Source organism: Trichomonas vaginalis, chromosome II, assembly GCF_026262505.1.
Source record: "Trichomonas vaginalis G3 chromosome II, whole genome shotgun sequence".
NCBI lineage: Eukaryota > Parabasalia > Trichomonadida > Trichomonadidae > Trichomonas > Trichomonas vaginalis.
The window spans coordinates 17,968,143-17,993,541 of NC_067204.1; the positions used below are offsets into that span (position 1 = coordinate 17,968,143).

At 33.2% G+C, this 25,399-nt stretch overlaps 12 protein-coding genes and 1 pseudogene across 13 annotated transcripts, besides 6 other annotated features; 7 read left to right on the top strand and 6 right to left on the bottom strand.

Moving 5' to 3' along the window:
* Positions 1-12,432: part of a mobile genetic element that runs on past the window's edge.
* On the top strand, positions 169-720 carry TVAGG3_0564190 (integrase core domain containing protein family; the record flags this gene model as incomplete). Its single annotated transcript, XM_051238559.1, has 1 exon — positions 169-720. One exon carries the CDS (start codon positions 169-171, stop codon positions 718-720), a length of 552 nt encoding a protein of 183 aa, XP_051096383.1.
* TVAGG3_0564200 (uncharacterized protein) lies at positions 1,360-1,641 on the top strand (the record flags this gene model as incomplete). Its single annotated transcript, XM_051238560.1, has 1 exon — positions 1,360-1,641. A coding segment is annotated over one exon (282 nt), but the record flags the coding sequence as incomplete, so codon positions are not given.
* Positions 2,235-2,774, top strand: TVAGG3_0564210 (organellar and viral DNA polymerase type B; the record flags this gene model as incomplete). Its single annotated transcript, XM_051238561.1, has 1 exon — positions 2,235-2,774. One exon carries the CDS (start codon positions 2,235-2,237, stop codon positions 2,772-2,774), a length of 540 nt encoding a protein of 179 aa, XP_051096385.1.
* Positions 3,867-4,340, bottom strand: TVAGG3_0564220 (uncharacterized protein; the record flags this gene model as incomplete). The annotated part of the gene is made up of 1 exon (XM_051238562.1): positions 3,867-4,340. One exon carries the CDS (start codon positions 4,338-4,340, stop codon positions 3,867-3,869), a length of 474 nt encoding a protein of 157 aa, XP_051096386.1.
* Positions 5,517-6,499, top strand: TVAGG3_0564230 (annotated as a pseudogene). The gene has a single exon. A coding segment is annotated over exon 1 (983 nt).
* Positions 9,231-9,491, bottom strand: TVAGG3_0564240 (uncharacterized protein; the record flags this gene model as incomplete). The annotated part of the gene is made up of 1 exon (XM_051238563.1): positions 9,231-9,491. One exon carries the CDS (start codon positions 9,489-9,491, stop codon positions 9,231-9,233), a length of 261 nt encoding a protein of 86 aa, XP_051096387.1.
* Positions 9,537-9,725, top strand: TVAGG3_0564250 (uncharacterized protein; the record flags this gene model as incomplete). Its single annotated transcript, XM_051238564.1, has 1 exon — positions 9,537-9,725. A coding segment is annotated over one exon (189 nt), but the record flags the coding sequence as incomplete, so codon positions are not given.
* TVAGG3_0564260 (uncharacterized protein) lies at positions 12,110-12,346 on the top strand (the record flags this gene model as incomplete). The annotated part of the gene is made up of 1 exon (XM_051238565.1): positions 12,110-12,346. One exon carries the CDS (start codon positions 12,110-12,112, stop codon positions 12,344-12,346), a length of 237 nt encoding a protein of 78 aa, XP_051096389.1.
* Positions 12,433-15,862: 3,430 nt separating the features above from the next.
* On the bottom strand, positions 15,863-17,591 carry TVAGG3_0564270 (uncharacterized protein; the record flags this gene model as incomplete). The annotated part of the gene is made up of 1 exon (XM_051238566.1): positions 16,257-17,264. A coding segment is annotated over one exon (1,008 nt), but the record flags the coding sequence as incomplete, so codon positions are not given.
* A 187-nt stretch (positions 17,592-17,778) lies between these two features.
* Positions 17,779-17,895: a mobile genetic element.
* Position 17,896: 1 nt separating this feature from the next.
* Positions 17,897-17,933: a mobile genetic element.
* A 253-nt stretch (positions 17,934-18,186) lies between these two features.
* Positions 18,187-18,224: a mobile genetic element.
* Positions 18,224-20,700: a mobile genetic element.
* TVAGG3_0564320 (MULE transposase domain-containing protein) lies at positions 18,394-18,957 on the bottom strand (the record flags this gene model as incomplete). The annotated part of the gene is made up of 1 exon (XM_001293218.1): positions 18,394-18,957. The coding sequence occupies one exon, from the start codon at positions 18,955-18,957 to the stop codon at positions 18,394-18,396; it is 564 nt and encodes a 187-aa protein (XP_001293219.1).
* A 2,090-nt stretch (positions 20,701-22,790) lies between the features above and the next one.
* Positions 22,791-25,399: part of a mobile genetic element that runs on past the window's edge.
* Positions 22,920-23,396, bottom strand: TVAGG3_0564340 (protein of unknown function, DUF4107 family; the record flags this gene model as incomplete). The annotated part of the gene is made up of 1 exon (XM_051238567.1): positions 22,920-23,396. A coding segment is annotated over one exon (477 nt), but the record flags the coding sequence as incomplete, so codon positions are not given.
* Positions 23,682-24,503, bottom strand: TVAGG3_0564350 (uncharacterized protein; the record flags this gene model as incomplete). The annotated part of the gene is made up of 1 exon (XM_051238568.1): positions 23,682-24,503. A coding segment is annotated over one exon (822 nt), but the record flags the coding sequence as incomplete, so codon positions are not given.
* TVAGG3_0564360 (protein of unknown function, DUF4106 family) lies at positions 24,652-25,215 on the top strand (the record flags this gene model as incomplete). Its single annotated transcript, XM_051238569.1, has 1 exon — positions 24,652-25,215. A coding segment is annotated over one exon (564 nt), but the record flags the coding sequence as incomplete, so codon positions are not given.

Here is a 25,399-nt window from a genome sequence, read left to right on the forward strand (position 1 = left end):
GACCAAGACAGTGCATACCTCAGCAATGAAATCACAGAATTTCTCATTAAGCATAACATAACTCACTACACTACTGAAGACCATAACCATAACATACTCGGCATCATAAACCGCTTCATAAGAACGCTCAGAGATTTAAACCAAGAGCGAGACTTTACCGAAGAAACAATGAAACATTTTCTCGAAGTATATAATTCCTCAACACATTCTACAACAGGGCATACACCAAATTCAATGACACAACAACAAGAAGAAAAGTATATACAAAAGAAACGAAGCCAAACACAAAATATCAGAAATTCAACACAATTTACCCTCATTCCTGGTACAAAAGTTCGTGTAGTTCTTGATGACAAACCGTTGACAAAGAAACGTTTAAGGTTAAGTAGAAACTATTATATCGTAGACTCTACGCAAGGTAATGGATATCTTATAAAAGCTGCCGACGACTCTATTGCGTTTTACCCTCGTCACAAATTAGTCGAAAGTAGTAATGGCAAACTTGCTGAAACCATTGACGAAGCAAAGCGAGGAGTGGTTATTGAAATACTTGGCTACAACATAAACGATGACACTTATAAAGTAAGATATGAAGGAGGCGTTGAAGATGTTATACCATCTAAGAACTTGAGAGAGTCGAAGCCAACACATCTGGGAGCATTAGAGCGGGAGTACTGGAAAGACAAAAATAAGCCAGAAAGAATAAGAAAATTCTTCTAAACTTTTTCATTAGATGTAAATCAGACATGAATGAGAACAGTCATGATATCATTAATGGTACCATTTATTTTAACATAAAGACGCAAAGCGGCGAGGACGAAGTCCATGACCAAAAATAATGTTTAGGGTAGAAGGTTAGATCTAACCTCATTTCTACCCTCATTTCTACCCTCACGAATTTTCATGAATTCCTTAAGATAGAAAAAATAACGCTAATTTTTTTCTAACAAATTTTTTATTTTGTATGTAAGAACAGTAATGTCAGTCGAAGCAAAAACGTTCACGAACAAATCTAATGGCGAAACATTCACAAAAGGCACTTATAACGGTATTGAAGTCTTACGTAGAGACAAGGATGGTTACATTAATGCAACAAATATGTGTCAGCAGTTTAGGAAAGACTTTAGAAAGTTGTTGGAAAATAAGTCCTGGGAAGAGTATTATAAGGCGTTTTGTGAAGAATATAGCAACCGCCGGAATACAGACGGTTGGTTTTTATACAAAATTCATGCAGGAATTCCTGATGAAATCAAACAGGTTAGAGGAACGTATGTAGACCCAAGACTTATAAACTATATAGCAATGTGGGCTTCTCCAAAATATTGCATAGCAGTTGGAAAAATTATGGACTCCATAGACAAGAAAGTTCATGAGAAATTAGATGAAGAAGAACTTGAAGATACAGTAGAGAATGCTAAACCTTTGTTCGAACAAGAAGTTAGAAAAATGCGCGAAAAACAATTAGAACATGAACGTGAGATATGTTATGGTTATAGAGATTCTCCATACGAACTAGACCAATGGGAACAAGAAGATTTAAAGAGAGAATTTAGAGAATATGAACTCGCTAAGATAGCATTAGAAGCTGCAGAAAAGAAGTTAAAAGTTTGGGGTCGTTTTGTACAAAAATATTGTGAGTAAATGAACCATTTATTTTGTCATAAACGACCAAAAATAATGTTTAGGGTAGATGGTTAGATCTACCCTCATTTCTATCCTAGCCGCTTTGCGGCTCTGACCCTTTGGGTCTCATGAATTTTCATGAATTTCCTTAAGATAGGAAAAAATAACGCTAATTTTTTTCTAAGAAAATTTTTATCTTCTTGTATAAAAGATATGATTTCAACAATCGGCACAACAACAATTCAAACAACTTCACCAAACTCGTTAGTCATGAATCCAACATCTATGTTAGTAGAAATGAAAAGCTTCATTCCTTCTTCATATACTTTTGAAACAGAAATCCAGAAGATAAAGCAAGAACTTTTAACAAGTAATTTAGACTGTACCGCACAGGATGAAGAAAATGAACAGTATCTTTATGAAATGCAGGATATTATTGACCATTTACCCAAATTGCCTGAAATCCAACAACAAAAGCTCACTATTCCTGAGTTCGATGAAATAGAAGTGAAACCAACTGACTCAGTAGAAATAAAGAAGTTCATACGTAAAGTAAACTATGAGTTTCTAGATATCATTGCAACCATAAAGTTATGGACAAAGATTGCGACATGGTATATAAGAACATCTCTGACATATATAAATCGGTGGAGTTTAAGACATACGACAACTTTGTTTCATTAGTTGCAAAATGTGTATGGCAGATAAGAGATAAAGATAGAAGAGGTAAGGTATGGAATGAACAGATAAAACCAACTGCTTCAGATTTAAAGAAAACCATTGACGCCTTGGTTGTTTTAGCAGGTAAGGTTTCAGAATATAACGCAAAAACGATGCCGCAATGTTCAAAATGTAAGGCAGCAATGAGGAAATATAACTACTCCGTCAAAGAGATAGAACGTATGAGAAACGACTATGCAGACTTAAAGAAAGAAGCAGAAAAGCCGGCAGAAAATAAAATGGACATGTTAGAATTTCTGAACAAAAACTATCCAACTGCTGACGATTTCCTTCTATCTGACGTCAAGAAGAAGTATAAAGAAACTTTCGGCATTGTTAAAACTTTTGATATATTAACTGAAGAAATAGAAGCTACAAAACTGTTTAGAATCTCACGAATTCATAACGTTTACCATGTAAAACGGTTATAAATAATGAGGGTAGAAATGAGGGTAGATCTAACCTTCTACCCTAAACATTATTTTTGCTGAAAAATGACCAAATTTCATGAATTTCATTAGTTAGAAAAATAACGCTAATTTTTTTCTAAGAAAATTTTTTATCTTGTATGTAAGAAACAGTAATGACAACATCAGAGAACACAACAATTGCTATCGTTCATGAAGCCATAAATGAAGAATATGAATACATACAGTATAACAAACAGTTACGTCTCATTCGTTCAGTCAAAGACGATATGTATCAAATGCAAAGTATAATGAATGCTCTTTGTTCTACAAAGCAAGCATATCATTGGTTTGAAAACCAACAGACAAAAGAACTTTTAGAAGAATTTCCTCATATGATTGCTTCCCTCGGAAAACCGGGAAGAGATTCCGTACGAAAATCGCAAGAATTTGGCACCTGGTTTGAAAGGTTATTATATTCATAGACTTTTAGTAAATGCTGTAGCAATGTGGGCTTCACCTCGTTATGCTTGTTATATTTTCATGATGTTAGATGAACTATATAAAGCAGAACGTGGAGATTGGAAAAGAAACTTCATGCAAAAGATGAAGTCATTGAATCCAAAGACAAAAGCATACAGAAAAGAATACCGCGTTCGGTACCAAAAGGTAAGGAAAAGAGTTATAAGTATATGATATATACCGAAGAGTTGGAGAAAGAAGAAGATAAAGATATGGTTATGTTGCATTTAGTCAGAAGAAACAACAAGAGCTTTTATGACTTAGCTAAAATATATAAATCTGACAGAAACTGGTTCTATCGTGAAAACTTACCGATTTCAATGACACCGAATGAGCAAATAAAGGAAATTGTCAAAAATACTCTTCCTCAAACACACTATGACATCAAAGGTTGCACAATACTTACATTCAAAGAAGACTTAACATTACTGAAGGAAAAAATAACAGAATATTTCGATATCTTCAAAGAGGAAGAATGAAGTCACGACAACATTAACGAAGAAGTCACGACAACATTAACGAAGAGAGAATGAGGTGAAAAAAGAGGTGAAAAACGGGTGAGATCTCACCTCTTCACCAAAAATATATTTTTGCTTAAATAGCTTCAGGGTCTATTTCTTCAACCATTTCACTTCCTTCGTCAATGTCAATAGAAGCTTCTTCAACCTTTGGTAAGAATTTCTGTATAACATCTTTGTTCGTTATTGTCTTCAGAGATGAAGGATAATATTTCACATTTGTTTCACCCTTCTTATATTCTTTCTGTTCGGAAAGATTCATAGCAATACTGAAGAAGTCAACGTTAGAGTTCTTTATAACAGTATAATGAGTATCTTTGACATTCACGAAGAAACTCTTTTGTTTCAAAACTACTGCTAACTCTTGTGAAGTATAACGTTTGCGGTCAATGACGATAGCTAATGGTCTGACATACTGACCAAACTTAGATTCTTTCACAAACTTCTTGTTAAAGATAACATTAACATTTGAAGCATTATTGAACTCATTCTTGATGGCAGTAGCGAGAGCATTGTATGAAAAGAACTTGCAATCTTGCATGTGTTTCATTAAAATAAAAAGTTTGAAATATTTTAAAACTAACCTTAAAAAATCTAAGCTAATTTTTTTCTAAGAAAATTTTTTTATTTCCTACTAAAGATGTATCGGAAGTTGTCTAAGTTAGAACACTCGGAAATAAAACAACTTCTTAACAGAAGCTAACATAGAAGTAGCAAAACATTACGCAACAAACAAAAAAGCACTCGCTGACATCCTCAATGACTACAATGGTGCAATAAGTTATGATAGAATTCATGAGTTCATAAAGCCGCAACGCGGCGAGGACGAAGTCCATGCAAGAGCATTTCCTTTAAATGACGTTGCTATTGACTTATATCATAGACGTTCAGTACCTCATGAAGTAAGAAGAGAAATGTTTGACATAACAAATGCAAACGTTGGTGAAACAAGAAGAAGAGACGACACACTGAAACAACAGAGAAGAGAGATGTTTAAGAGCGCTATAGAACAAGTTCGCAAAGCTAACGATGTCATTCGTTCCATTGACGACAAACCAAAAGAAGGTGAGAGATGGTTAAAGAAAGATGAAGAGAATAGGAAGAGGAATGTGAAGTCAGGCAATAGACTCATTGACTTTAACATCGAAGCTTTAGATGAACCAAACAGAGACTACTTACACAAACATTTCGGTAAGGTTTTCATGAGACTCTTAGAGAAGATTAAAATAAACTCACAACAAAGATGGATGGTATGTTATAAACTTGGTGGAAAGTATGAATGTTCTACGTTAAACCTCAATAATATTGGAACATTACTACATCAGCTCTTGAAGGAGAACTTTATATCAGAGATAGAAGCAAATGCTGCAGGTATTGTTGAAATGCACTATGACTTCTTCTTGACAAACATAAAGAATCTTACTGAAATAAAGATGTATGATTTAACTGAATATGAAGGCTTAACGATGTCAGATGTTAAGAAAGGAAAGCCAAGAAGCGACCATATAGAGATGAAAGCACACTGACAAATGACCAGAAAGCCATTTTGGAAGCTCTTAAGCAAACAGGAAACCCAGCACTTATAGAAAGCTTTTGGAAAGATAATGGTGAAAAGAAGTTTTATAAGAAGAGAAGCGGTCAGTTCTGGAAGTATCTTTGCACATTACCTATAAATCTTGAACGCTACCAAATCTTCAATGAACTGAACAAAAGAACTGCAGCACTTATGACAGAAGACAATTGTTTCGTTTATGCTTGCATTCAGGCTGGAGTAAATGAAGAAACTATTGACCACATGAGAGAAGTCATTCGTGTTAGAGACTTTCCTCAAAGTAAAGTACAAGAAATTTCTGACGCAACAGGTATAGCATTTAATGTTACCATTGGTTATTTCGACAACTCCAAAGATAACAGAATAATTCACTACATACCAAAAGAATGTGAAACTGCTCGAACTATTGACTTACTTCTTGTTGAAGACCACTACATGCTAAATGAAAGATTACCAATGACATACTTCATCAGAAATTACAGAGAAATCTTGAAGGAGTGTGGTGGAATGAACATTGAGAAACAGATGAAGATTTATACAAAGAGAGAGAACAAATATGTTGTTCGTAATGATAGAACTACACCTCTATGGGATGTTATGAAAACATTGTGGGAGTGTAAATATTTCGAACCTATTTCTTATGGAGAACTTTTCACATATACGACTGACTTATATAAACAGAACCTTGCACCATTTAAAGACTTGTCATATTCTCCAAGTATTGTGTTCGACTGAAGGAGAAAGCAGAGTCAAAAGAAGTAAATAAAGCTAAGTGTAAGTTCATTCCTGAGCACGTTTTCTTTGCTGACTTTGAGTGCAGTACCGATGGCTTTCATAAAGCTTTTAACATATGTTACGACAGTGAAGATGGTTCAGTGAGTGAAAGCATTTGGGGTCAGAACTGTGCAACAGAATTTTTGGAACGACTTCCTGACAAGAGTTTAATATATTTCCATAACCTCAGTTATGATATAAACTTCATCTTAAGACACATGACAGAAGTGAAAGGAACTCCCATCATTAAAGGTTCACGAACAATGCAAATAACTGGCTTATATAAAGGAAGGGCAATTATTATAAAAGACTCTTACAGTGTTATAAATAAGAAGCTTAAACTATTTCCTGCTATGTTTAACTTACAAACAGGACCGAAAGAAGTATTTCCTTACAACTACTACAGCAGTACTTTGTTAGCAAATGACAACAGAACTGGTGTCATTTCTGAAGCATGTAAGTTTATCCAGGGATGCAGATACATTCATGAAAAACATAGATTCCATCAAAGGTTGCAGAATAGATGAGAACCACTTCGACTTAGAAAAGTATAGCACATTTATTGCAAACAAGATGTAAGAATTTTAAGAGAAGGTTTTGTTAAGTTCCGCAATGACATATTGAAAGAGTTTGATTTAAACGTATATGACTACGTTAGTATTTGTTCAATTGCTAACAAATTGTTTGAGAACAGAGTGTACTTCCCGAATGGAAATTTATATGACCTCTCAAATAAACCAAGAGAATTTATTTCACGCTGTATTCAAGGTGGAAGATGTATGCTGTCAGATAACATGAAACAAAAGAGCGAAAAGAAACTCATTGCTGACTTCGACGCTGTTTCATTATATCCATCCGCTATAGCAAGACTTTATACTTTAGAAGGTATTCCAAAGGTTATGAAGAAAGAAATGTTAAGCACAGAGTATCTCATGAGACATTTATTCGATGACGACCAAAAGGAACCCATTGGTGAAAAGTTTATGTCCGGCTTCTTTGTTCTCATTAAGATAAAGAGATTGGAATACATAGACACTTTCCTTTAATAGTTTGTGACCCTGAACTAAATCCAGAACTTAACGTTCCCAGAAGTTCAAACACTTGCTGTTTAATGTATGTTGACCATATAACATTACAAGACCTCATAAAATATCAAGGTGTCAAATGTGAAGTGTTGCAAGGATACTATTACGATGGAAACAGAGATATTAGAATAAGAGATGAAGTAAAGAAGTTGTTTGAGTTAAGGTTAAAGTATAAGAAAGAAGGAAATCCTTTGCAAGAAAATATAAAGCTCATTTGAACAGTATTTATGGCAAAACTATTCTATCTCCTATTGAGTCAAAAATAACCATAGTAAATGACAAAGATGCTATAAGATATGCCATCAGAAACTACAACCATATAGTGAAGTTCGAAGGTTTGGATGGTTCAGATAAAACTATTTTCAAGCTAACGAAAAGCATTTGCAGACACTTTAACTTCTGTCCACTTGGTGTTAACATTCTGTCTATGTCGAAGAGAATAATGTGTGAAGTATTCTGTACTGCTGAAGATATGGGACTTCAAATATTTTACCAGGACTGTGATAGCATGCATATTTTCAATGAAGACATACCAAAGCTTGCAGCAGAGTTTAAGAAGAGATACGGTAGAGAACTTATTGGTAAAACATTAGGTCAGTTCCATTCTGACTTCGCAGAAATAACACCTGGAAAACAAAGTTTAGCATACAAGTCAATATTTTGTGGAAAGAAGACTTACATAGACTTACTCACTAACGATTTAAATGAAGTTGCATTCCATGCACGTTGCAAAGGTGTCAAACAAGACGTCCTTGCTTTAACAGCAAATGAAATGTTCCTGAAGCTATACAATGCTATTACAATGAAGATAAGAACATTCACATACCTGTTGGAACATATGACAAAGACTCTGAGTTCAGTTTAATGAAACTTTACAAAGCACTTCATGATGGTCAAGAGATTGGATTTGACTTATGTAAGTCTTCTAGTCCTTGCTTTGCTGAAAAGTTTAACTTCTCAATAACGACTAAAACAAGCTTTATTCGTAAGTTGAAGTTCTGAGGTCATTTATTTTTGTCAGCAATGAGGTCATTTATTTTTGTCAGCAATGAGGTCATGAATGAGGTCATGAATGAGGTCATTTTTTTTGTCAGCAATGAGGTCATGAATGAGGTCATTCGTGATAAAAATAAAACTAGCGTAGATTTTACAATACTGCGATGGTAGAGTTTAAGAGTTGTGCTTCAATGTAGAGACGGTCCTTATGGTCTGGAGGTAAGAACACTGGGCAGTTATGGTCATGAGTGGAGAACATGTCTATCCAAAACTCACGATTGAAGCCAGTTAATTTATAGTATTTAGGGTTAGGAAGTGGTGAAGTTCGTGTATGACCAATGAACTCGTTTTCAACTCCCTTACTTAAGTTTGAATATAATATAGCTTGCTTTCTATCCCAAATGCCAGGTGTTACAATCTTTGAAAATTCATTTTTCCTCGGAAGCATTGCATCATAATTGAAAACATTCTTGAAATCATCACTTGGTTCAGAGATTTGAAATCTTATACGTAATGGATTTTCTTTCTCTTTAGCGACTTCATTGAATGGTGAGAATACAACAAACTGACAGTCATGTGTTCCATCTTCATTTTCATTAAATTCATAATGAAAGTCTATAAGTTGTGGCTGACTACCTTCTTCTTTCAGTTGTGCAAGAAACTCACGTAAAGGCTGTAAAGTTTGTACTTCAATGTTGAACTTTTTCTCGAACATCTCATTAAATGAAATCATACATTGCAACAATGTTGTATCGTCTTTAAAGTATTTGTATATGTGAATGTTTTGGGCGCTTAAAGACTGTTCGTCATTTTCTATCTCGACTTGAAGTATAAAGTCAACCTTTCTGAAAGCACGTGTTATATACATAGATGTTATGCCAATGTACTTCTCTTCATTTATGTTCACAATCCAGTCTGTTGGAAACTTAAACGTTACTCTGTTCCCCTTTATTTTGACGTCAGGGTTTTCACTACTGAATGCAACAGATAAAGGTATTTGTCTATACATTTAATTCGGATAAAAATAAACCATTTACTCTTTCTTTGCTTCAGCTTCTTTAGCTTTTGCTTCAGCTTCTTCTCTAGCTTTCTTCGCCAGCAAACGTGGGTTCTTTTGTCTTCCAGCAGCTAATGCAGCAAGTTGTTTTTCACTAAGTTTTCTCTTTGGTCTCTCTGGCTTTTGTTCTTGTTTTTGTTCCTTCAGTTCGGATAAAATTTGCTCGCGAATTTCTTTCTTCAATGCTTCAACATCTATGACCCCTTGGGTCTTGTCCGTAGGGCTTGTCTGAGTCATTTGACTGCGGATAAAAATCTAACTTAAAACTTTAACCGATGTAAAATGAGCTTGTCAAAATCAGAGCGAGAGTCTATTATATTAAATGACGCAAGAGGAATACAACATCCTTTCTATTACGTAAGTCAGAGTAAAGATGGTAAAATATACGTAAGAAAAAGAAAGGTTCCATTAGCGAATGCAGAAAGCGACAACATTAAGGTGCATGGCAAGGGTGAAGTCCACGAAGCCCATATAAAACCTTCTGTTCAAACTGAAAAGTCAATAGAACCAGAAGAAAAGAAGCCAGATGTACTTTCAATAACGAACCAAGAGCTTATTGCAAAGTTCGTGAATTTCATTGAAAAACAAATCGAGTCAAAGAATCCTGACCCGCCAGTGAAAGAAGTTGAGACAAAAGAGAATGTACAGTTCATTGAAAATGTCAAGAAACAACTTCCACCACGAATGCCAAGAAGAAGAGTGAGAATAATGAAGTAAATAGATATTTTTATCTGAAGTAAATACATGCAGAACGAACAGCTAAACGAATTTACTCCAGCAGAGCATATTCATCAGATTCGCTCATATTTCGATATCATAGACAATGCAGTTCAAATTGGTGACACTAATAGAAAATATTCTGACGCAAAGATTCCATCACAACCTGGAACTGCTAAAGATAACACATGGGTAACATTCAATCTCTCATCTCCTGGTGAAAATATGTTGGACCTTTACAATACATTCATTACGTATAAAATGGAAGGTCAATTTATTGTAGATAAAGAAATTGGTTCAGGTTCCAATAAAACAAACCCACCAGGATTTTGGATTGGTTTCGATGACGCTTTCTATGCAGTTGCTGGATATCAAATCCTTGCAAACGGTCGTATCGTATATTCTCAAGACAACGCAAGAGAAGAAGCATATATAACTTCAAACTCACAAACTACCGAACAAATAAAGAAAGTAGATGTTTTCTCAAAGACTCGACATGAAGATGTATGGAGTCATTCGGGAACATGCAGAACAGGACAAATTGTTAGTGGTCCAATTACAGCAGGAAAATCATTTGATTTAAAGCTTCGTTTAAGAATTCCTGTTAGAAGATTCCTTCCATTAGAAGCTATTCGATTTATTCCAGCTTTTGCAGGAAACATTCAGCTTAAAGTAAAGTTCAGTAGCGACGCCTTACAATGCACATCTATATCTGTAAATGATATCATTGCTTTCAATCCAACTCTTAAAGTTGCATTTGCTTCAGATTCAAATCCACCGACAAATAAATTTGTTCCATGGAATGAACCATTCACTATGATAACGAAGGCAGTAGAAGCTAGTGGAACAGTTACTATTACAACTGTAACCCAGCAACTATTTCGAACAAAGATGGATTTTAATGAATGTTTCATTCATCCAAAGTCATTCTCTTTAGACCCTAACATTTATACAGAACTTGTAGAACATTATACAAACGAGGCTTTATGTTTTCCTGTTAAAGTTATGGATTGGATTCCTATGGACGGTTCATTCTCAAAGAATACAGATAGTTCAAGTGCAACATTTACAGCAGCTTATACGCCTATTAATGTTAAAAGTATTTGGGCACTATTTAGAAAGAAAGACAACTATTATGTTAATTTTGAGAACCCTAAGTTTAAATATCTTCAGCTTTCCATGGGAGCTTATGGAAATATGCCTGCAGAACCTGAAAAATCATATGGACCTGTATTTTATGAAATGGTTGCGAACGCCTGCAATACAAACAATGATATGATAGGATTTAATGAAGATGTTATGAGGTCATTGGTGGATGATGGTAGTGTGAAACATAAATGGGATAGCTATGACAACACACATTTCTTATGTGGTTTTCCAACAGAAGTGGACTTTTGCTTCCAGCAAGGTCAAACATCTACTGCTCCAATAACATACAAATTGTCTGTTAAAGGACCTATTGAACTAGCAACTGAAAATATACCAAAGCCACTTATTGGATTTATGAGGGATTGTTGCTTTGCCATTCAGGTGCGTGCTAATGGCATCCCCATAATAAGATTAGATGACTATAACTTAGCTACGGACGACAGTGAGGAATAAAGGATGAACGTTTATTTTTAAAGCTTATAAATGAGTTCTTCATCAAGCTCTCGTGAACCTTCACCATCTATGAAACAAACTTTACCAAACGATTATGGAGCACCTATTGAATATTTCTTACGAGCTGCACAATGGCAAAGAGCAGTCTCATCAAGGTTAGGTGTTCCACCAGCTCCTGTCAAAAATAGCATTTGGTCAAGTCCTTATATAAAATATGGTCTCCCACTAGGTTTGCTAGCTACAGCAGGAGCAGTTATGATGTTGAAAAGAAATAAAGCAAATGTTGTAAATAATACTGAAGTAGCTGAAGTTAAACAAACTCCAACACCTTCGCCAAAAAACACCTTCACAAGCAAAACCTTCAATGACTCCTGAACCTATGGAAGTACAAACTCCTGTTCAAAAGTCAACTCCTAAACCGACTCCAACATTTAAACCAGAACCTACTCCTCAAATAAATCGTAAAACTCCTGCGTTTCCTTACTGAAAAAAATAACGTTATTTTTATTTTATTTGAACATTTTATTTAGAGTAAAATGACGACTAAAGTCACTGAAGCAATGAAACAAAAGTTTTTGGTAGAATACATTAAATCAGGAACTATTCCAGAAGGTTTTTACATTCATACTATGAAGGATGGTAGAGTTCAGTTTAGAAAGATAAAGCAACCATTAGATAAAGAAGGAATTTTGAGAAAGATTAAACTTCATGAGGACAACATTGCTGAACTTAAGAAGAAGTTAGAAGAGTTGGATAAAGGAAGAGAGTTATAAAGCAATGAATTCAACAGGGTAGAAATGAGGTTAGATCTAACCTTCTACCCTAAATTTATTTTTGCGCTATGTTTTCATACGTGTGAAGTCGTTAGTGAGAACGTTAGTGAAAACGTTAGTGAGAACGTTAGTGAAGTCGTTAGTGAGAACGTTTATTTTTTCATGCACGTGCATTGTGTCGCGGGGAGTTGCCATGGGCAATGACCTGCGCACAATATATAACGTACAGAGAGGTGAGATGAGGTGGTTTATGTGATAAATACTTTACGTGGCAGAAATAGTTTAAGGTTATTAGAAATATTGCATCTGCGATGTAAAATATACGTTAGTGGTTTTGTAAAGTGTCAGATTGACATAACTTTGGTAAGATGGCGCGCAGTGCCACCGTACTGAAGATATGTATACTAACTATCCTTTTACAAATTCCAAGTTGTCTTTTCTCGGTTAGATCTCTCACTTTGAACGACAGAGACTCAGTTTTATCTCATCTTTCAAGTCTTATTCCAGATCTTTTGAATCTTTTCATCAATAAATCTCTTTCATCTAACTTCATCTGATCATTTGACTTCAAACATATGTGTTTTTGTCTTTTTATTTTCCACGACATTGATCTCAAACATGAAAAGATTTTCAAAGTTCTCACTCAAAAAAAAAATAATAGAATTATAAAAATATCGAAGTCATTGATTCACCGATTCCATGAAGATGAATAAGCTTCGAAATGATTTTATTAAGATTTTCAATGTTATTTCCAAATAGACAGAGTTCTGTAGAATGAAGATGAAGTTCAATTGAAATGTCTTTATTTTGTCCAATTGAAACTCGTTGCCATTCTGGAAATAATTTTTCTTGTGTATCAATATATGAATTAGAAACTGTAATTGAACCCGAAGCATAATCATAAATTCCAAACAAATAACATCCATTCCGTTTGTTAGTTGCAATGAAACAGTTTTCAAATGTAGCAGAACACTTCCAACAATGAAACATTCCAGGATAATCACTATCATCTGCAGAAACAGTGTTGTTTGTGAAAACAATGCTGTTATATGTTGCTGGTTTGGATCCTACACAGCAAATTCTGGATGTTGCATGGTTTTCATCAATATTCGAATATTTGATTGAAATAGTGCCTTTGCCATCTCCTATTCCAAAAGCCGCATAATGTCCGCAATAGTTTCTGTGATATTGTTTTGGAAAAATGAATTATTGCCATATTGTAAAACAATTGTACTATATCCGACTAATTTTCCTTGATTACTATATGTGATAGAAGAATCTTGGATTTCATTGATATTAGTAGAAGCATTTGAAACTTTAATATAACAGAACTTTCCAAAGTCGGTAGATTTGGATCCAAAACTACAAACTTTTCGAATGGAACTTTGGCCATGATTGATGTAGATGGAACCCACCATCGCCGTTGCGGGATGAGTTTTCGAATGAATTTGATGAATAAGAGACTTAACATCGGCAGAATTAAGGTTGATAACACCGTCGTCGCCAAGGTTACTGAAATAGACTTCACGGACATAAAAGTTGCCTGTGTAACCTATGTATGTTTGATTTTTATTGTAGATTTCAGAACTAAACGTAGTTTTGTAGACTTCTTCCCATTCATTCTTCGTGAAATGGAGCAAATTCGAGATATGTGATGCTCTTTTTCTATCATGTTACTCCGAATGAAATAAAGATTTGATAAAAGAGAGATTTTGAAAGTTTGAAACTTTTATAAAAATAATAAATTTTGGGGAATAAATAATTTTTATTGGGTCCAAAATTTTACAAAATTTTCATAATTCTCTCTGAGTCACAAGAATAGTATTAAACTTAATCACTATTTCATTTCTATAGTATCACTGTATCTGTACACCTTTCAATAATCAGAAATCGTTTAAACAATGAATTTTCATCGAAAGAATACAAACATTGACAAAGCCACATCTGATTTTTACAAACTATTATTACATGACTAAGCTTATCAATTTTGAATATATAAAAATCAGTCAATTGTTTAAAAAACTTCGAAAATTAAGTATAAAAGATTTTTCTTCAAGTTAAAGACATTTTGTCATTAGATACTCAGTATTATAATGGTGTATCTCAATTGTAACACACTGCATAGATAATCAAATATATTCACCAGTAATTTTCGAGTTTTTAATAAACATGTTCAATAGTTCATCAGACATTGAATTAAAAGTCAATGTAGTGAGCACATTATCCGATATTTTAATCAAAACAAAAATTTGTGACGAAAACTTAACAACTTTTTACAAAGAGTGCTTACAACAAGAAATAATAATGAAAACCTTCCAATATTGAACGCATTATTACCATGTACATCACTTTGCATGTTTAAATGAGACTCTTTCAACCTTTTACAGAATCACTTTTCTTTCGTTGCCTAAATGTGTCCTCTTCCTCATATCGAATACAACTGCGTTACACTTTCTTCATTCTCACAACATTTGGCTTTAGAATTAAAGCGTTTACTTTTTCTTGAAGACTTTCTCAGTCAGAACTACTAATAATAAGAATAAGAATATCTTTATCAATAATTTACAGATTGTTACTTCATCATTGATTCCGAAGTTCATGTCCTTTCATGCATCAGCCACTGTTTACTTGATTACGACAAAATCGAAACATTTTCTCATTATTTTATTTCATACATTGAATTCATTAACTACGAAGATTCTATTTGTTCATTATTTGTTAACATTTTAATCAATTATTCCTTTGTTTCAAACATCAGTTTATGTTTTCAAAGAGATTTATCTTTCATAGTTACATTAAATATTCATCACTTTTCATTCTTACTTTCATCCTTAGTCATTACAACCAATATGTTTTTTGACTGTTCTATTCCACAATCTAACGAATTTTCTCTTTCTCAGTAGTTCAAGTACTTGATTGAGTACGAGTCCGATTTTTCACCAACTATTGTTTCAGAGTCACTTGACTACGATTACTCATTCATTTTTTATTTTAATTTTTTTTACACACTTTCACATATTGAACTTTTCTTTCGAGATTCTACTATTTTATCGTTATTTCTATGATCAACGTTGTTTGTGACAACATCAACAACGAATTCATTACCGACATTCTTTTCCTTCTTGTCAAACTTTCTCCACATAGTTTTGTAGATGTTTTAGATTATTTTTTTATCTACACTTGTTTGTCTTTTAAAACAATTTTACATAAATCACACATTGTATTGTATCATTTTTTCATGTTTTGTATCATTGTCTAAATTTCCATAATTCCACAGTTTTGTTGTTAACCGAGTTTGTCCAGTTGTTTTTAGTCTTCTTTCAGACTCTACATCAGTCTTCTGTGGTATTGACATTTGTGTTTCATTACTTACAAACAAGAACTCACTTGATGAACTTGAAAACATCAAAGAATGTGTTTCATCTATTTCAACATTTTCTTCAGTGCACTTGAAATTATCGAACTTGACAAGTATCTTTGTGAGAAGATTTCTAAATCATGTTTTTCTTCTCTAAATTTTGTTGTATCGACGAAGATTATGATACATTGATCTACTTTTTTCAGTCGTTTTTGTTCCGTTTTAGTTGTTTTTATGCAGCAATAAACATCTTCAACATTCTTTCAGAACGTCTTCATCGTGAACATTCTAACATCCTTTTACAAATTCCAAGTTGTCTTTTCTCAGTTCTCTCATCTTCTGAACGACAGAGACTCAGTTTTATCTCATCTTTCAAGTCTTATTCCAGATCTTTTGAATCTTTTCAACGACAAATCTATATCATCTAACTTCCATAATATGAGATGTTGCTTTGAACGCTCATGTCAACTATATTATTATTATCCATTTGTGCAATGATATGATCAGATTATCCATATAATTCAATCAAAAATTAATGAAAAAAAAATAGAATTAAAATATTAGCGAAGTCATTGATTCACCGATTCCATGAAGATGAATAAGCTTCGAAATGATTTTATTAATATTTTCAATGTTATTTCCTGTTGGACAGAGTTCTGTAGAATAAAGATGAAGTTCAACTGAAATGTCTTTATTTGGTCCAATTGAAACTTGTTGACCTTCTGGAAATAATTTTTCTTGTGTATCAATATATGAATTAGAAACTGTAATTGTATATCCAAAATCATTAATATCATAGATTCCAAACAAATAACATCCATTTCGTTTGTTAGTTGCAATGAAACAGTTTTCAAATTTAGCAGAACAACTACCACAAAGAAACATTCCAGGATAAGAACTTCCATCTTCAGAAACAGTGTTGTTTGTGAAAACAATGCTGTTATATGTTGCTGGTTTGGATCCTACATAGCAAATTCTGGATGTTGCATGGTTTTCATCAATATTCGAATATTTGATTGAAATAGTGCCTTTGCCATCTCCTATTCCAAATGCTGTATTATATTTGCAATAGTTTCTCGTGATATTGTTTTGGAAAAATGAATTATTGCCATATTGTAAAACAATTGTACTATATCCGACTAATTTTCCTTGATTACTATATGTGATAGAAGAATCTTGGATTTCATTGATATTAGTAGAAGCATATGAAACTTTAATATAACAGAACTTTCCGTTGTCGGTAGATTTGGATCCAAAACTACAAACTTTTCGAATGGAACTTTGGCCTTGATTGATGTAGATGGACCCACCATCGCCGTTACGGAATGAGTTTTCGAATGAATTTGATGAAATAAGAGACTTAACATCGTCAGAATTAAGGTTGATAACACCGTCGTCGCCAAGGTTACTGAAATAGACTTCACGGACATAAAAGTTGCCTGTGTAACCTATGTAAGTTTGATTTTTATTGTAGATTTCAGAACTAAACGTAGTTTTGTAGACTTCTTCCCATTCATTCTTCGTGAAATGGAGCAAATTCGAGATATGTGATGCTCTTTTTCTATCATGTTACTCCGAATGAAATAAAGATTTGATAAAAGAGAGATTTTGAAAGTTTGAAACTTTTATAAAAATAATAAATTTTGGGGAAATAAATAATTTTTATTGGGTCCAAAATTTTACCAAATTTTCATAATTCTCTCTGAGTCACAAGAATAGTATTAAACTTAATCACTATTTCATTTCTATAGTATCACTGTATCTGTACATCTTTCAATAATCAGAAATCGTTTAAACAATGAATTAGGATCGAAAGAATACAAATAACGTTTCCAAATTGGGAGGGTTCAAATTATCTGACGGGTTCAAATTGGGTTTTGAGGGAATTTGGAAATTCCATCGTACTCATTTGTGAGAATCGGAGGTTTTTTACATTAAAATATTTTTGCCATTATGTCAAAAATAAAGTAGCCGATTATAAAAATGGCTCAAAGGAATTTTATTGTTTTCGTGTGCATTTGAAAATTTATCATTAGATCGGCATCTGAACCCGTCAGCAATTTTTGAACCCGAAGAGTGTGGGACAAACTATCCGGTGTCACTTTTTTATTAACCTTATTTTAAAAAATTAATAAAATAATAATAAAAAATTATTTGAATCTTTTACATTAATTGTTTCTTTTTTAAAAGTGTAATAAACAGAAATTCATCAAAAGTGACAGCTCTCAATTTTTTGACATTTGTAAATTCTAAATTGAATGAGAAAAATGAAATAATACTAAGCATAATACAATATTCCAGATTTAATTATAATTAGGAAAAAGTTAGTTTTGTGAGTACTTTTCATAGGCATATAGAATGAAATCTTCTGAAAAATTTTATTTTTTTATTAAAAAGAATCTTTACAAAATATACATTTACTTTAATTAATATTTAAAAACGTGCTCTATCAAAAGTTCCAAAAATTCAATATTTTAGCTTTTCTGAGGTGTCACTTTTGATGAATTTCTGTTTACAACAAAAGTACCTTTAAAGTACAATAAACAAGATTTGAATCTATTGATCCTTGTTGCAAACTTGAATATATTGCTTCAAGCATTTTCAAACATTCGACTTTTTTGTTTTCCAATATTTGTTCATGGTCATTAGCTTTTCGTAATATACGAACAACTTTATCACTATTGATTAATTAAACTTTAAATTTAATCAATAATGCTGGAACAACCGTTGTGTATAATTCAACAACAAAATCGTCTAATCGAATATTCCTTCTCTCTGGGAAATAAGAATGCTTGAGAACTTTGAAATGTGACTCACTGACGTTATTAGTTGCGTCACCTCCGTTGCGATAGCGCTTATTCCAACGATCTAAATGATGCCTCCATTGCCTATCGAAGTACTTTTGGGCTTTCGGTTCAGTGGAAAGAATTTCAAGAATTCGATCATAAACTGCATCTAGGTCTGCAGCTTCTTCTTGAGTGAGGTGCTCTGGAACTTCTTCACTTGTTTCAAACGTTTCTTCTTCTGGAATAAATTCAGAATCGTTTGGATCATCAGAAGATTCTCGTGGTAAAAAGATTTGAGAAGGTTGAAATTCATTTTCGATGAATTCTTCTTCATATTGTTCCTCTTCTTCAATTTCTTCTGCTTGAAGTAAGTGAGATTGAGCTGGTTCCTCTCTAGGATTTTCTTCTTCTTGGTTCTGTTCTTCCTCGGGAGATTCTTCTTTAGTATCGAATACTAATAATTTCATTAGATTATAAAATTCTTCAAAATTGTCTCGTGATTTAAACTTATCCGCTTTTCTTAATATGGCGCGAAGGACATGCACGCCACACCAAAGAATATGACAGTTTGGAATACCTCGCTCAATTGCCTCGGCTATTTGTGGGGCGCAGTCCATACTTATCATCTCGGGTTCTCTATTAATATATTGAAAATAACGACAAACACAATATTGAATATTTTCGCTTGTGTCAGGAGAAATAAAGAAATACAAAAAAGGAAAAACAATAGTATGTTCTGTTTTTCCTGTGAGTGCATATAATGGAATGTTAGCCCTTAGAAGTTTATACGTTGAATCGATGTGAAACGTAGAAATTTGGTGACCAAGGGCCTTCGCTTCGAAAGGTGCATATAAAAAAACTAGTTTTCCCGGCTCAGAGATAAATTCAATTAAATCTTCTGGACAACTTTCTTGAACAGATTCGACAAAGATAGCTAAAGAAACTTTTTCATCCGAACTAAAGCGTTTGGAAACAATTTCAGCTCTTTGAGCAAATTTACGTAATGCATCTGGACCTTGTGCAAATATTGAAAGTAACCTCTTCGTCTGTATATGAAATATTTAAGTCTTGGAAACACTTAAGTTGAGCTGTAGCATGATTCATATTGTTTTCAAAGTAATGTTTAAGATAATTTCTGACAAATAATGAGGATATTGTTTTTGTTGATTTCGGAGGTGCAGAATGATCATGAGAGTCAGAGTGGATTAGTAGTTCATATTTATCTTGATCTATTATCCGGACTTTGAATTTAGCTTGACATTGTGGATACTTACATTTGTATTCGATCGTGGAGTATTCTTTCCTGAATTTTTGAGAGTAGCCTATGCTAGCTTTTATCTCTTCTTGGATACCAAACTGGAGGAGCTCCATAGTGTTGAATATCACGGGCTCCATACAACAAATTGAATAAGGTATTTCAAAATTTGAAGGAAATGGTCCATCATTGAATGTAGTGGCCGGGAATTGAATGACATACAGATAGTTTGAGGAAATTTGTTATAAATTATAATATAATTGAAGAATTAATTATCAAAACAAGTCTAAGAGCCATTTGTCAGATTTTCCCGAAATGCAAGGTTAAGATTTTAGCAGCGACTAACTTTGAGTGTACATATATAATTGTTATACTGAGTACTTTCTATCTGTGTTACTTATTTGAGTCTAAGAGCCATTTGTCAGATTTTCCCGAAGTGCAAGGTTAAGATTTTAGCAGCGACTAACTTTGAGTGTACATATATAATTGTTATACTGAGTACTTTCTATCTGTGTTACTTATTTGAGTCTAAGAGCCATTTGTCAGATTTTCCCGAAGTGCAAGGTTAAGATTTTAGCAGCGACTAACTTTGAGTGTACATATATAATTGTTATACTGAGTACTTTCTATCTGTGTTACTTATTTGAGTCTAAGAGCCATTTGTCAGATTTTCCCGAAGTGCAAGGTAAAGATTTTAGCAGCGACTAACTTTGAGTGTACATATATAATTGTTATACTGAGTACTTTCTATCTGTGTTACTTATTTGAGTCTAAGAGTCATTTCTACCATAGAACTAGATATTGTCTCTCATTAAATATATATAACTGTAAACTGCTTAATTCATTTATCTATTTAGATAAAATTATATTTATATAAGATTTCATGTTATTATTTCATCTTTATTATTTTTTTTATTCCTTTGAAAAGTGACACTGGATAGTTTGTCCCTTTCTCGAACCCGAAAAATTTGGAAACGTTATTGACAAAACTTCATCTGATTTTTACAAATTAATATTACATTACAAAACTCATCAATTTTGAATATATAAAAATCAGTCAAATTGTTTAAAAAACGTCGAAATTTAAGGATAAAAGATTCTTTTCTTCAAGTTAAAGACATTTTGTCATTAGGTTCTCAGTATTATAATTAATGTATCTCAGTTATAACACTTTGCATAGATAATCAAATATATTCACCAGTAATTTTCGAGTTTTTAATAAACGTGTTCAACAGTTCATTAGATCTTGAATTAAAAGTCAATACATCGAGCATATTATCCGATATTTTAATCAAAACAAAAATTTGTGACGAAAACTTAACAACTTTTTACAAAGAGTGCTTACAACAAGAAATAATAATGAAACCCTTCCAATATTGAACGCATTATTACCATGTACAATCACTTTGCATGTTTAAATGAGACTCTTTCAACCTTTTACAGAATCACTTTTCTTTCGTTGCCTAAATGTGTCCTCTTCCTCATATCGAATACAACTGCGTTACACTTTCTTCATTCTCACAACATTTGGCTTTAGAATTAAAGTGTTTACTTTTTCTTGAAGACTTTCTCAGTCAGAACTACTAATAATAAGAATAAGAATATCTTTATCAATAATTTACAGATTGTTACTTCATCTTTGATTCCGAAGTTCATGTCCTTTCATGCATCAGCCACTATTTACTTGATGACGACAAAATCGAAACATTTTCTCATTATTTTATTTCATACATTGAATTCATTAACTACGAAGATTCTATTTGTTCATTATTTGTTAACATTTTAATCAATTATTCCTTTGTTTCAAACATCAGTTTATGTTTTCAAAGAGATTTATTTTTCATAGTTACATTAAATATTCATCACTTTTCATTCTTACTTTCATCCTTAGTCATTACAACCAATATGTTTTTTGACTGTTCTATTCCACAATCTAACGAATTTTCTCTTTCTCAGTAGTTCAAGTACTTGATTGAGTACGAGTCCGATTTTTCACCAACTATTGTTTCAGAGTCACTTGACTACGATTACTCATTCATTTTTTATTTTAATTTTTTTTACACACTTTCACATATTGAACTTTTCTTTCGAGATTCTACTATTTTATCCGTTATTTCTATGATCAACGTTGTTTGTGACAACATCAACAACGAATTCATTACCGACATTCTTTTCTGTCTTGTCAAACTTTCTCCACATAGTTTTGTAGATGTTTTAGATTATTTTTTTATCTACACTTGTTTGTCTTTTAAAACAATTTTACATTAATCACACATTGTATTGTATCATTTTTTCATGTTTTGTATCATTGTCTAAATTTCCATAATTCCACAGTTTTGTTGTTAACCGAGTTTGTCCAGTTGTTTTTAATCTTCTTTCAGACTCTACATCAGTCTTCTGTGGTATTGACATCTTTGTTTCATTACTTACAAACAAGAACTCACTTGATGAACTTGAAAACATCAAAGAATGTGTTTCATCTATTTGCAACATTTTCTTCAGTGCACTTGAAATTATCGAACTTGACAAGTATCTTTGTGAGAAGATTTCTAAGATCATGTTTTTCTTCCATAAATTTATTTGTATCGACGAAGTTTATTATACATGTCTTTGTTAGTTAAGTCACATGGATCCACTTTTTTTCAATCACTTTTGTTCTGTTTTAGTTGTTTTTATTTCAACACGTTGTTTTTATGCAGTAATTGACATCTTCAACATTCTTTCAGAACGTCTTCATCGTGAACATTCTAACATCCTAGTTAGTATACATATCTTCAGTACAGTGGCACTGCGCGCCATCTTACCAAAGTTATGTCAATCTGACACTTTACAAAACCACTAACGTATATTTTACATCGCAGATGCAATATTTCTAATAACCTTAAACTATTTCTGCCACGTAAAGTATTTATCACATAAACCACCTCATCTCACCTCTCTGTACGTTATATATTGTGCGCAGGTCATTGCCCATGGCAACTCCCCGCGACACAATGCACGTGCATGAAAAAATAAACGTTTTCACTAACGTTCTCACTAACGACTTCACACGTATGAAAACATAGCGCAAAAATAAATTTAGGGTAGAAGGTTAGATCTAACCTCATTTCTACCCTGTTGAATTCATTGCTTTATAACTCTCTTCCTTGGTTTCTTTTTAGTTGCTTTCTTAACATCTGTCTCCAACTTGACTGTCTTTCTTCTTCGGCCGTAATGATACCAGTTACTTCCACCAGTCAATGGGTCAAATGGTCGTTCATAAGGGTTTCCATACATTCCATAGGGACCATACGGAAGAACTACTGGTGGAGAAGAAACATTTTCTTTAGTTCCATCGAATCTATTTAAATGCATTGTTTCACCTTTCATCTGGTCATTAAAGTCTTTTGCGTGTTTTGCAAACTCATCGTCCTTTCCTAAAGCATTTTCTGACTCAGTCGCAACCAAATTGGATGCTTTATTTATGAGCCCTATTTTATTTAATCTTAACTTCTTTGCAACCCAGCCTCCAATCTTCCCTTTATTTGCATCTAATGTCTTTGAAACCCTTCCTCCACTCATTTTATTTACTGCGTCATAAGCTCCAAGTGCTTTTGCTCCAAATGCTAATGCTTTTGTTCCCATTGCGCCTAAAGCTGCCCAAGCTACCATTTACACCATATTAAAATCATCTCTCTTCAATATTATCTCATAAAAGTTCTCGTTACTGGAGAAAGTCAATGAAACATAAGCGTTCTCACGGGCTTCGCCCTCACAGCTTTGCGGTCTATCTAACTTCTTTCTTATCTCATCTATACGCTTCAAAATGTCTGAACAATTGCTAACATCTTCTACAACAGTTATTTCATCATGAATGACCTTCAAGAACAAGCTCATTTAATATGCTATTAAAATCATTTCAATAATGAGTCCATCCTTTCCATCTTTAGGTAGCACAACATCTTTCATTGAAGAAGGTTCGACAAGTCTTATGTTAAACTTACTGACAAAGTTTGTTATACTATAATGCTTCGGCGGCGAATACATGTAGTTTGAAAGACATAATATAGATTCTTCAGCAAATTCACTTATACTGGATTTTATAACAATGTTCTCACGAGACCAAATACCACCAATTGACAATCTTGTAAGCAATCCTGCTGAACCTTCTACTGTAAACGTCGATGGTAACATTCCACGAAGGTCATCTATTGACATCGTTGAGTCACTGTATTTAAATATTTTCTTAAAGCAATCGTCATTATCTAACCATGCAATAGCTTTGAAGTTTTCATTCGAATATACATCTGCTTCATTAAATGTAAAACCTGACTTCTTTGCAGAGACGACTTTAAAATCTATTGAGTTTGTTTCAAAATTATATGCTATGGTAACTTCTGAAGGTAATGGATGTCCTTCCGCAGTCAGTTGTTCTCTCACTACCGTTTGAAGCTTTGTGTTAAAAACTTTCATGTCATCTCCTGTATCTAAGTTCACATACACAGCAACAGGAAAACTATCTTGCTTCTTTGTTTCATCATTATACCTCAAAACATTAAAGTTCTTCAATAATATTGTTCTTCCTGCTGGAATACTTCGAACCTGTCTGATTTCAATAGCTTTCTCACCTCCTACATACTCTACCCAGTGTCTTGGATATTCATAAGTATACTGACTTTCTTGAATTTTGGTTGGTTTCATCATAACATGTTCATAGTATATCTTTATACTCTTGTCAGTTAGACTCGGTGCTATGTTCTGAATATCTCTGACTTGCATTTTTAATGGAGATAAAATGAAGCATTTAATACATGACGTAGATGAAGACATGAATGAAACTACAGACAAACTTAACTCTTCTCTTATTCTTCCTTTCAGTAAGGACTATGAGTTCTGTTCAAATGGTGTTTATTTCTATTGTGGAAAGATGGGTTCAGGTAAGACATTTAACCTCATTCGTCATATACTCATAACAGAGCGTTTAGGAAACGACTCTTACTATGACCAAATCATTATATCAGCAACTTCAGACTCTATGGATTCAACAGCGAAAACATTTATGTCAAAAGTTCAAGCCTCTGTCGTTAAAGTTCCAGACAGTGAACTCATTGAATTTCTTCAACGTTACATTCGACGTAAGAGGAAATATTATGCCATCGTTGAATTTATACAGTCAGGAATGCAAAAGACTTCTGAGGAGATGGAAAGAATTATTGACAAACACCACTTACGTCAATACTCAGGAGTTTACGATATGAAACGACTGACAAACTACATTCTGTCAAAACTTTCAAAATACCCCTTCAAAAAGTATCCTTCAAACACTCTGCTCGTTTGCGACGACTTCGCTGGAAAAGGTTTAGTGTCAAAACCAGACTCACCATTAGCTAACATCATTACTAAAGTCAGACATTACCACTTAACTGTAGCAATACTTATGCAAACATGGAGGTTTTTAGCTTTAAACATAAAACGTCTCATAACTGACTTCGTTATCTTTCAAGGTTTCTCACGTTATGATATTGAACTCATTTGGAAACACTCAGGTATAACATTACCTTTTGAAGAAATTTGGGAAGCATATAAGTCTCTCATCTCTCCTCGTTCATACCTTGAGATTCATATCATGACTAATACCATTAAAGTCAAAAATATTCCATGGGAACGACCAACAT